Here is a 12135-nt window from a genome sequence, read left to right as displayed (position 1 = left end):
TAGTGGCATCATTAAACAAAACAAACTTTAACTTAATAGCTGAAATTCCATCTTAAAAACCACAGCTAACTTACTGCTACTTGTGGAGCAGCCACAGTCTCCCTGAGGATAACTTTTAACTTAATAGCTGAAAATCCATCTTAAAAACCCCAACAACTTACCGCTACTTGTGGAGCAGCCACTGAGTCTCCCTTGAGGATGGCGACGGCTGCCTGCTGCGTGATGTCCTGGGCGTCGGGTCCCAGGTTGCGCTGCATGTTGATCCTCGCCGCCAGCTTCTTGGCCAGCTCCAGCTTGATCTGGTTACTCTGCGCCTGCTGCGTCTGCTGGTTCACGATCGGTTTCGCCACGTCCGTTACGTACTTACGACTCGCAAACATGTCCTCGATCTTCTGGTCAATCTGAAAGGGACAGTACAGTGAGTAGGTGATTAGTTTTATAAATTTATTGCAAACATGTCCTCAATCTTCTAGTCAATCTGAAAGGGACAGTACATTGAGTAGGTGATTAGTTTTATATGTTTATTGCAAACCATCTTCATAAATCAAGGCTAATATTCGTTCCTCGTATTCAGCATTGATACATGTAGTCAAGATTACTGATATCCACTACTAGCGCCCTCTATTGGAAGAAAATTTGTAACACCGATTATGTCCCTTACACGATGACATCGCTGACCAATCACAGCATCGGTAACATGTGACAATCTTGAAAGCAATGGTCTCACTACACAGATCACTTCCGGGTGAGAGTTGATTGATCACGGTCCACTATAGTTCATAATTGTGACACATGTTATGGTTCACATATTCACTTCTAGGAAATGGTGAAGAATTAAAACAATATGTATGTTTAATGGTAAGCCTTCTGGCTGTATTTTGCCCATGTTATTTTGTAATATTGTGCATCGACCTTTTGGGACATGGGTATATAGCGCAAGTGACAGCCGGAGTGAATCGGTTAATGAACCACCTGTTCGGACCGGTACTACAGCCAGATGCAGTCATATAGCAAAAAACTGAGACGGAAATGTTCTCAATTTTGGAGTGAAAATAAATGCTTATATAATGTATGTTCGCAATGGTGTATGTTGTTAGTGACAACAAGAACCCGTTCTATGGGCAATCTTCGCTTGAAGTTGGGCAGTTTAACATGGGTTTCAATGGCAGATGGCATCTGTGTAGTGAGACCTATATCAAAAATTAACCGCTGAAACCTTTTTTTTAACATATCGTGATAAACACTACACGTTTCCACGGATGCTGACGCTGCCATCTTTGTTTACAATAACAAGGGAATCTATAAGGAGTGTTGCGATTCGTTGCAATCAGATCTCATCGCATCCAATGAAATTTAAGCATTTTGTGGCATGATTTCTTGACGACATGTATCAAGGCTGAATACGAGGAACGAATATTAGCCTTGTTTTATGAAGATGATTGCAAAAATGTCCTCGATCTTCTGGTCAATCTGAAAGGGACAGTACATTGAGTAGGTGATTAGTTTTATATGTTTATTGCAAACATGTCCTCGATCTTCTGGTCAATCTGAAAGTGACAGTACATTGAGTAGGTGATTAGTTTTATATGTTTATTGCAAACATGTCCTCGATCTTCTGGTCAATCTGAAAGGGACAGTACAGTGAGTAAGGTAATTAGTTTTATAAATTTATCCGAAATAAGTGGTGCTTGAAAGTGACGAGACAGTGAAAGATTGATTTTATGAATATTACGACTCGCATACATGTCTTTAATCTTTCGGTCAATCTGAAAGGGACAATATAGTGAGTGAAATTTATTAGTTTCATAAATTTCTCACAAACATGTCCTCGATCTTCTAGTCAATCTGAAAGTGTCAATACAGTGACCGAGGCGATTAGTTTGATAAATTTATCCAAAATAAGTCAGTCCCAATCTGGAGCTTGACACAGTAAGACATGTTTGTTTCACTAGTGCACACTGCACGTGCTTTCGTGTGCTTGACTTGGGAATCCTACATTTTGTTTTGTTTTTGTCACCAAAATGGAGTTTTTTTACTTGGATATATGCAGCCACTGGAACTGATTGAATCCTGGAACACTACTCATTTCGACAGCCTGCAATACCAGGTTGGATTCTCTTTTAGCGAGATTCCTTACCTCCACATAATTTTTTCGGCTGACTTATGTCAACTTGTTTTTCCATACGCATCCATTCTGCAGAACACCACAGTTGTTCGCGTTTAGTCTCTACATGTCTGACCTGTCCTAGCAGCACTGGAAGATTGACCTCCCCACTCTAAGAAGAAATAGGAAGTGGGGTCGGCCCCTACTAATCTTTTCTAGACTTTACTTTGTTTTATATTGATACCATCTTGTATCCTCCGGAACCGGGCGCATCCGCACCACTATACCAACCATGACGACTGGACTATACCCTAGTCTCATACTCTTTCATTCAGACAAATTATATAAATATGCGGCCGAGCTGTCAATTATTTTTATTTCGCTTGTTAACTTTATTTTATTTTTTAAAATTCGATTAATTTTTTTACTAATTGCCATTTTCAAAATACTGCCCATTTCCAACTCTACCCCCCTTCTGTCCCGGACCCAGTCACTGGCAAAGTCGGAGATTGTGCCCGGGAGAGACGTGCTTGAACCGTAATTGGATATAGGGACGTTAATCAAATCAAATCCAAAATAAGTGGTGCTTGAAAGGGACGATACGATGAAAGATTGATTTTATAAATATCCCAAATACCAGGACTTTTAGTTAACTTTCTCTGGATGATGGGAATTAAGTGTTTCAAAAGAACAAAAACTATAGTTAGCAATTCGACTCTTTTTATTTGAAAACATTTAGCAAAATAATTAGAAAAAATACTAGCTCATTACATGCTAAAATTAGTTATATGTAAAAAGTGTGTTGAAAAATATAACTACCAATTCAACTTCAACAGTAGTTTAAATGCTGTAAAATGGAAACAAAATACAATCTCCTCGACCTATCCACAGGTGATCATTTCTGGCACACCCTTTAGCAGGCCAGCTTATTCTGAAGAAACATCTTGTACTTACATCCATTCCAGCATCTTCGTCATCCGAGTCGGCAATACCAAGAGCAGCTTTCTGTAACTTCTTACGCTCGTTAGCCAGGTGGGCCTCGGTCTCGTCAAACTTGAAGCCCTTGCCTTTAAACCCACTGGAGCTCCTGATAGTTTTACCTTCCTGTAAGCAAAACGTAACTAAACAAAGTCAAAAATGTTTCTGTGCACATAATATAATGGAAAGCTCTTTGTTAAATGATGACAACATTTTAATATAACATATGTGCCGAAATAAAAACAAAACAAAAACATTTGTTGTGCTTAAAAATATGTTTATTTGTTCCAATATTAATATTCAGCACCTAACGTTTATCTGAAACCAGTTTTGATAATGATATTCCTCTTAACCTCCACTACATATCATTATCTATGAAAATAAGACATTAGGTTGCAGTAATGGACATAAAAAATATATATATAAACATGGAATAAAAATAATGGATCAAACTTAAATTAAAAAAATTCATTTATTGAACACTTAGTCTGACCTCTACCCTATGGAAATTTCCCCCTATTAAATTGGACTGGTCCGAATATCTTAACATCCGACTGCCTAGAATCTTCCAGAATGGTTTTGGGTGGGGGTTTTGGGGTTGCGAATTTTGATAGGTAGGTCAGGTTAAGTTGAAAAGAAATATTTTTGCAGTATGTAAACAATACCCTTACAGATTTTGCAGCATATAGAAACAACTTACAGCTTTTGCCCTCTCTTTATATGCATTCCACATGGTAGAAAGTTCGGGAGGAACTGATGAACTAGACAGCTCGAGAGCTCGGAGAATTTCACCAGCATATCTCTCCTGTTCAGGCATCACAAACGTATAGGCATAACCCTTCCGGCCTGCTCGACCGGTCCGCCTGAAAAATGGAAATAACATTTTATAATGTTAAAGTCTTTTTTTAATGACGCCACTAGAGCACCTTGATTTATTAATCATCAGCTATTGAATATCAAACATTTGATAATTTTGACACATAGTCTGAGAACACCTTCTATATTTTTTCCCATTACCATCAAGGAATCTTTACAGCCTTTCACATACCAGTGAATAAATCCAATACTACAACACGAACAAATTAGTTGTGCAATTGAATCAACTAAATCACATACATGTACTAATTTATAGAACAATAAAAAAAATTGCATATTATATTCCTGCACAGGACTGAAACGGAAAATTGGGTAGACTGGTTATTAGCAGAGTTTTTCTTAAACATGGCCCAGGTAATTAAGCAGATTTTATTGGGCTACTAAACTGAAGGAAAAACATTTTGTTTTATAAAAACAAGAGAACATCTGAATTCCTCAGGCCTTATCATGTATATGAAAGCACAATTTAAAATTATTTTTTTTAAATTGTACTTTAAACATATATGATTTCCAATGTCCTAAAAACATAAAAGAAAAAAAGAAAATTTCACACATCCCTTGCCCATTTTAAAAAAACAATTTTAAATTCTAGCATTTAATCAATTATGGCCTTATCTGTATCAAAAACACAATGTATTTATGACATTAGCGATACTCACCCGCAGCGGTGTACGTAATCTTCGTAATGGTTGGGACAGTTGAAATTAACAACAAGTATCAGGTGCTTCACATCCAGGCCCCTTGCTGCAACTGATGTGGCCACCTGAATAATGACAAAATATAATGGTAATTACCATTTGACACAAATATAAACATAATTTATTTTTACAGATATCCAATGTTGAATATAAAATATGGCAATATTGTTATACATTTTTTCTATTATATTAACTACCTTTGTCAGATATCTAGAATCTGAGTTAAGAGCAAGAATGGAAAACTAATAACATAAAAATGGTCAGAAATGTAAAAGCAATTGGATTAATGAAATAAAAAGCAATGACAAATAAACCCACCTAATGAATATGTGCTTAATGCTTATCCAAGGGAAAACTCAAAGTGGCCATTGCACAGGACTAAAGTGGTCATCAGGCTCCGTATTCATAAACGTACCTAAGTCAAAGTATGATACCTAAATACATACTTAAAGTACATAGATAAGTATCATACATTGACTTAAGTATGTTTATGAATATGGAGCCTGGAGAGTTTCAAGAAACGTCTTAACAAAAGGTACACAATGCTCAGAATGCAGTCAAATTGTTTTTAACCCAGCTAACATGTAAACAACTGTAAATCATAAGATACTAGTGAACCCAGTTGACATGTAATTTCCCGGAACAGCCATGTATAATTAATAATTTAAAATAAACACAACTGCTTTGCCATATGCAGACATTATACTTTGTCCACGTTTAGCAACTACATGCACCTGAAATAAAGTTAGTTTGTTTTGTTTAACAACACCACTAGTGCCCATTGATTTATTAATCACCGGCTATTGGATGTCAAATGTTTGGTAATTCTAACATATAGTCTTAAAGAAAACCCGGTACATTTTTCCATTAGTAGCAATGGATCTTTTATATGCACCATCCCACAGACAGGATAACACATACCACGGCCTTTGATATACCAGTCGTGGTGCACTGGCTGGAACAAGAAATATCCTAATGGGCCCACTGACTGATCAATGATAAACTGACCGTGCATCAAGCAAGTGTTTTACCACTGGACTACATCCTGCCCCACTTTTTTTTCTTCTGGGGAGCCAGAATGATAGCTTCCCTAAAATGAAATTTCTTAAAACACGACAGTTTAGCCATATACAACATATTTTGTCCACATTTAACACCTACATGCACCAATAATAAAAACACGATGGTACCCTTTCGCAAATTCAGCTCTGTATGATCCTGCATGCTTAAAACTGACTGATTATAGAGCACTGACCAGGAGTTTGACTGTTCCGTTCTTGAAGTCGACGATGGTGCTATCCCTGTCGTACTGGTCGATGCCGCCGTGCAGAGACATGCACGGGTACGAGTGTTTCATCAGCTCCTTCATCAGCTCGTCCGCGTGCTCCTGCTTGTCCACGAAGATGAGCACACTACCGTGTTCGTGGTAGATACCCAGGATCTCCAGCAGCTTGAAGAACTTCTTGTCTTCCTCAATCACAATCTACAATCAAACACAGTCTACTATCAAACACAATCTACAATCAAACAGTCTACTATCAAACTCAATCTATAATAAAACACAATCTACAAACACAATCTACAATAAAACACAATCACAATCTACAAACACAATCACAATCTACAATCACAGTCTACAATACACAATCTATAAATACAATCTACAATAAAACACAATCACAATCTACAATCAAACACAATCCACAATAAAACACATTCACAATCTAGAATAAAACACAATCATAATCAACCCTAAAACACAATCTACAATAAAACCCAATTACAATCAACAAAAAAATACAATTACAATCTACAATAAAATACAATTACAATCTAGAATAAAACCTAATCACAATAAGCATTCTACAACGCATGTCCCTTACTGAGCTCAACAAATTTTCATATCTCCTAACTTCAAGGGTCATACCTCTGTGAAAAATGGGTAAATCGACATGCAAGTCAAACTTTATCTATAACAGTACCTGATAAAACTATACATAAAATTTCTGCTCCTTATCTTGAGGCATTTGGAAAAAAAGTATGGACAACTCATTTTTATATCTCCTATTTTCTAGGACCATAACTCTGTCAAAAATGGATAAATCGACATGAAAGTCGAAGTTGATCTGTAGCCATACCTGAAAAAGCTATACACAATATTTCAGCTAAGTATCTTGAGGCATTGCGGAAAAAAGTAAGGAAAACTATATGTGGGACAGATGGACGGACACACAGACATAGAAGGATGAAGAGGAAACCTATAGTCCCCTTCAGTTGGACTGGTAGGGGACTAATAATTTAAGACTTTAATCCACTCCAATTAAACTGGCACAAACAATGTTTGACAGAAAACACTGAATTCGACCCTGAAAGACATCTAACTAAACCATGTGTGTTACACACACGTGTACTCACCACATGCTGTTCAACATCTTTACACACAACACTGCGACCCCCGACCTGCACTTCAATGGGTTTCTGCAGAATACGTCTTGCCAGAGCCTCCATCTGTCTCGGGAACGTGGCAGAGAACATGACCGTTTGGCGATCAGGTCGAACGTTGTCCATGATTCTCATCACCTAGGCAACAGACAATCACAATTACATCACATAAGGATTCTTAAATGTGCATCGGTACATATTGAACTAGAAGTGGAGTCTGTGACATTACCCACTGACACACCATATAGGGTTATGATTTAACAGGAGGGTCTGACTGTTTTCATATAACATCACAACTGTATCTGTATCAATGCTTTCATACGGCAAGTCATCAAAACTGGAACCGACCATATTCTGTCAATGATAGCTGACTCTACAAAAAGTACAACTAGAGTTTGACAAATCCACTAGCCCAAAGCCCAGGGCCTGCGCTTTTTAACACAGGGCTAGTGGCAAATGCAAACCCACTAGCCCGATGGGCTAGTGGGTTTAAAAAGAAGAAAAAAACCCACTGCTAGCTCACAATATTTTTTTTTCTCCATTGACATTTGTTTGATAAATGTTATCCAGACATTGGTCATTGGATAGTGTCAACAAATCAATAACAATATAGAGGCTATTTAATGGGTTTTTTCGATTACATTTTTATGTCAACTCGTGATGTGTGAAAACCATATTTTCATGAATTGCGAAGCAATGAGTGAAAATATGATTTTCACACATCACAAGTTGACATGAAAATTGCATTAAAAAACCCACTATGAAATGGTCTATTTATTATATACATCTTTCCTAATTTTTGACAATATCTTTTGCTTTTTGTTAACATCTTTTGTTTATCCTATCAAAAACACGTAACGCCATGATACAATTCTTCTAATGAAACTTTTCCAAAAAATGTATTTGACCATAGACTTTTTAAAAGAAATTTGAATACAAATTATTTTTATTTAATTATTAAATTAACATTTATTAATAATCTGCTGTGCAAACATATCTGAGACAGAGATCCTCCAAAAACGGGACAATGATTTAGGATCAAACTTGAAAAAAGTTGTTTGAAATGAAAATTACGAAAGGCAGGTTTAAACTTCATTCACCTATACAGGTCGAGATAAACTTTCACCTACATATTAATAATTATTTCTTCTTTTTTTTTTAAATGATACACATGTATATTGAAAAACAAGTCAGCCCATTTTTCTAAGTACTATGGGAGTTGGGTTCCTAAAAACATATACTGTTTTTCAGCCTAATAAAAAGTTTGTTGTACTTGATAAAAAATTTGGGCTAGTGCTTTTATTTTGGTGGGCTAATGGAATTTACAAACCCACTAACCCTGTGGCTAGTGACTTTTCAAAAAAATGGTCATACCCCGATACAACTGAACATAACTGAAAGTGAATTCTAAATTCCACATACTGATGTGGAATGGTTGGAAGCGCTTCATAACTGAAGTTGGTGTAGCAACAACTGAAAGTAACCGCACTCAATGTGCACTGATTCTTCGCATTGGATCTTTGGTGTATCAATTGGCATTAGGGCGTATTTTATCAAATGCTTACCTGTGGTTCAAAACCCATGTCAAACATTCTGTCTGCCTCATCAAGAACAATGTATGTACATCGACGAAGGTTTGTAACTCGACCTGCAACATACACAGTGAACACAAATTAGAACACTTGACAAACAAATAGACCTCTCAAAGTTTCTACATGTGATGTTTGATACTTGTGATCGATTTTGATTAGACTAAGTGTGTGTAATGTCGGGCCCTGTGTTACTCAAGTCTCTAATAATATTTTGACACTTGGATTTCTTTGCAATGCCACATACATATTGCATGCATGTTATATGAAAAAATTAAATCTAGACTGTAAATTACTCAGTCCCAGTCTAAAGCAAGTCAATAGAACTGAATATTTTTTCTTGGAAATTTGTGAATCACAATATTAGAACTTATTAATCAGCTATTGCATCACATTCAAAATATTAGCCCATTTGTTCATTTAAAAAAATCTTGACTAGTTATTATAGTAATCAAAACTTTCTATAGAAAGAACCTATAAAATATATACATGTACATATTTATTCTAAATTTTAACACATGCTTGGGAATATTTATTGCATATTCAATTAGAATTTATCTATAGTTGAAATGAAATGGTTTCTTTCAGGTTCAATATAAACAAAAATATCACTACAGATAACATAACTTGCCAGTTAGTGAATTGCTAAAGGTTTCTCTATTAGTGAAAGTGGTTACACAACTTCACTTATTAAATGGGTATCTCCATTAATAATATACATATGTAGCTTTAAAAATAATGCAGCCAATGTTACCCAAAACTAAACTGCTTTCTATATTTCAGATGTAATATTTTAACAGTTTTAATTTATGTCACAAACCTGGCCCAGCTGTGCTAAAAGCTACTGAATCTTTTGTTTTAATCTGTACATCTCATGTGATTCAAACACAAATCATCCAGTTACTGAACCGACTACAGGAAGCTGGTCATTATAATAATCATACAATTAATTCACTACCATAGCATGCCAATTTTACTTCCTCCGAGTTACTTATAACATAAAGTGAATAATATAGTTTAATAATGAAACTAAATAGAAAGTAAACTTCAAGGTATTCAACACCCTAGTGCTAATTTGTTAATTTCTTGTATTTGTTTTATGAACCCAATGTTTGCCCACTCTCACCCCACCTAAACATTATTTTATATAGATCTGCCACTTACAATGATAAATCAATCTTAATTAATCCGAACAGCACGATCCAATTTAACAACATTGTTACTCCAATCATTACATGAAAAATACTGCCTCACTTAATAATTCAGACTAATTGAAAAAAAGAAAAATTACTAGTAAATATATGACAATTATAAAATATTTGGTCTGTTGTTTTTAGGGAAAGTTTGTTTTGTTTAACGACACCACTAGAGCACACTGATTTATTAATCACTGGCTATTGGATGTCAAAGTTGTTTTTAGGGAAAATTATAGAACCTAAAGGTACCCATGGTAACTGGTTTGTGTTTTTTCTGATTTGGAATGTAAATAACTGCTAAAGAACTGAACAATCAGGTGGCATGTTCCAGTGTGTTTAGCACAGGAGGGCCAGATTTATATTGCATAAACACAGCCCTCGAAATTCACAATGGCAATCAGCCGTGCTGCTGCAAAAAGCGGTTTCAAAACTGACCTGCATTTTACCAATCTCGGGTATTTACATGTGTTATTATTTTTTACTAAATTGCTGTTATAAAATGTTCTAATTTCGAGGGCTGTAAACAACTGTTAATCTGTGACACTCAAACCACAAAGGTATCATAAATAGTTCAGTTTGCATGTGTGTACCATGTGCATAGTACAAATTTGTTCAATCCGTGTGTACCAACACAGCCCACCATGCACTTCGTCCTTCGTCTTCAACCTGCAGTACACTTAAATATAACTTGCAGCATGGCATGACTAGTTAGCCTGGTTGAAAAAAAGAAACAAATTACACCGTATGTGTGGTAGACAGGACCCTATCCTACCACGTTCAACCAGCCATGTCGGAAACCCAAGCACCAAACATGGGGTTATATATCCAAAGGTAGTCGAAAAACTTTGTGCTTTGCAAAATATCCAAGATATTAATTCATGAAAGGAAATCATGAAAGGAAATCTAAAATCGAAAGATCCCATGAAGTGAAATATCAGCATGGGCTGGTAAAGTTCACCTGATGGTCACTAGAGAATGATGTTACTACTTAGGAAAACAATTAATAAAATTGATTTCAGTGATGGAATCCAACATATTATGTAGAAGTAACTGACAAATGAATAATAATCATCTTATTTAACCTTTAACTATCATCACCTAATAATCATCTTATTTAACCTTTAACTATAATCACCTAATAATCATCTTATTTAACCTTTAACTGTCATCACCTAATAATCATCTTATTTAACCTTTAACTATCATCACCTAATAATGTTTTATTACCCATATGGTTAAAAATATCTTGGTACATAACGCCAAATGGGACGTAACACTTTGACGTCATCGATTGGCGCATTACAACCTTAAAGGAATGTCAACCAAATGAGTTGAGTGATACAAATTAAGATTGATTATGGGTAATAAATAGGAAATTAAATTTGCTACCATTTCATATCATGTGAAATAATTTTTATTGTCACTCGCTGTAGCTTGTGACAAATGAAAATTATTTCACTTGGGACATAAAACATGATACAAAATGGAAGCTTATTTAATATCCTATAACTATGACTATCATGTAGACTTTTAAATGTGACCAGTTCTAAAAGGAATAAATGCCACCAATTTAAGATATCATTTCATTTCAAAAACACATTCCAGACTAGCCTTATGAATCAGTTATTATTACCATGGGTATTTATTTTTCTGTCATCTTCACAAATAAGAGCTTAAGGAACTAAAATATTCATAGTACTTTAAAAAAAAAACCCAAACATTTGATTTGTATGGCTCTGCATAAAAGTTCAATGGTGAACATTTGATGTTCAGTCTAATGGTGAGAAGAAGAAAAACAATCCTAGGTATTCTTTTTGCAATATTGTCCAACAGTACAAATATGATTTCAATCAATCCATAACTTATCTTTGATCTAGTGACCCAAAACACAATCCGATCTGATCAAATGCACTGATTAAAAGGCATGAAAATAAGAGTATTATTTTTGCACTAATCCAATGACATAAAATTAATAAAATATAAAAGCTTTTTTTCGATCGTAGCATACATTTCTGAAAAAAATGTCCATATCATTCTTACCATTATTTGCTGCCAACATGTCAATCATCCTGCCTGGTGTGCACACAATGATCTCACATCCACGTTTCAATTCGGCAATCTGCTCGGAAATTCCCGTTCCACCATATACACAAACTGCCTTCAGTCCACAAGCCTTGGTGAACTTCTTGCATTCTGTGGTGATCTGCAAAGCTAGTTCTCTAGTCGGTGTTAAAATAACAGCTGAAATATTC

At 35.5% G+C, this 12135-nt stretch overlaps 1 protein-coding gene across 1 annotated transcript in view; it reads right to left on the bottom strand.

Annotated features, from left to right (window-relative positions):
- Window positions 1–12135, bottom strand: part of LOC121378474 (probable ATP-dependent RNA helicase DDX46) — a 36202-nt gene that overhangs the window by 7382 nt on the left and 16685 nt on the right. Inside the window, exons 11-18 of the mRNA XM_041506661.1 lie at window positions 11924–12124; window positions 8664–8746; window positions 7072–7236; window positions 5912–6139; window positions 4618–4721; window positions 3783–3945; window positions 3059–3208; window positions 162–401 (exon numbers count right to left, since the gene is read on the bottom strand). Coding sequence (XP_041362595.1) covers window positions 162–401; window positions 3059–3208; window positions 3783–3945; window positions 4618–4721; window positions 5912–6139; window positions 7072–7236; window positions 8664–8746; window positions 11924–12124 — 1334 coding nt within the window. The remainder of the gene's footprint in view (window positions 1–161; window positions 402–3058; window positions 3209–3782; window positions 3946–4617; window positions 4722–5911; window positions 6140–7071; window positions 7237–8663; window positions 8747–11923; window positions 12125–12135) is intronic.

This window comes from Gigantopelta aegis, chromosome 8 (genome assembly GCF_016097555.1).
Source record: "Gigantopelta aegis isolate Gae_Host chromosome 8, Gae_host_genome, whole genome shotgun sequence".
NCBI lineage: Eukaryota > Metazoa > Mollusca > Gastropoda > Neomphalida > Peltospiridae > Gigantopelta > Gigantopelta aegis.
This window is presented reverse-complemented; position numbering and strand designations above follow the sequence as displayed.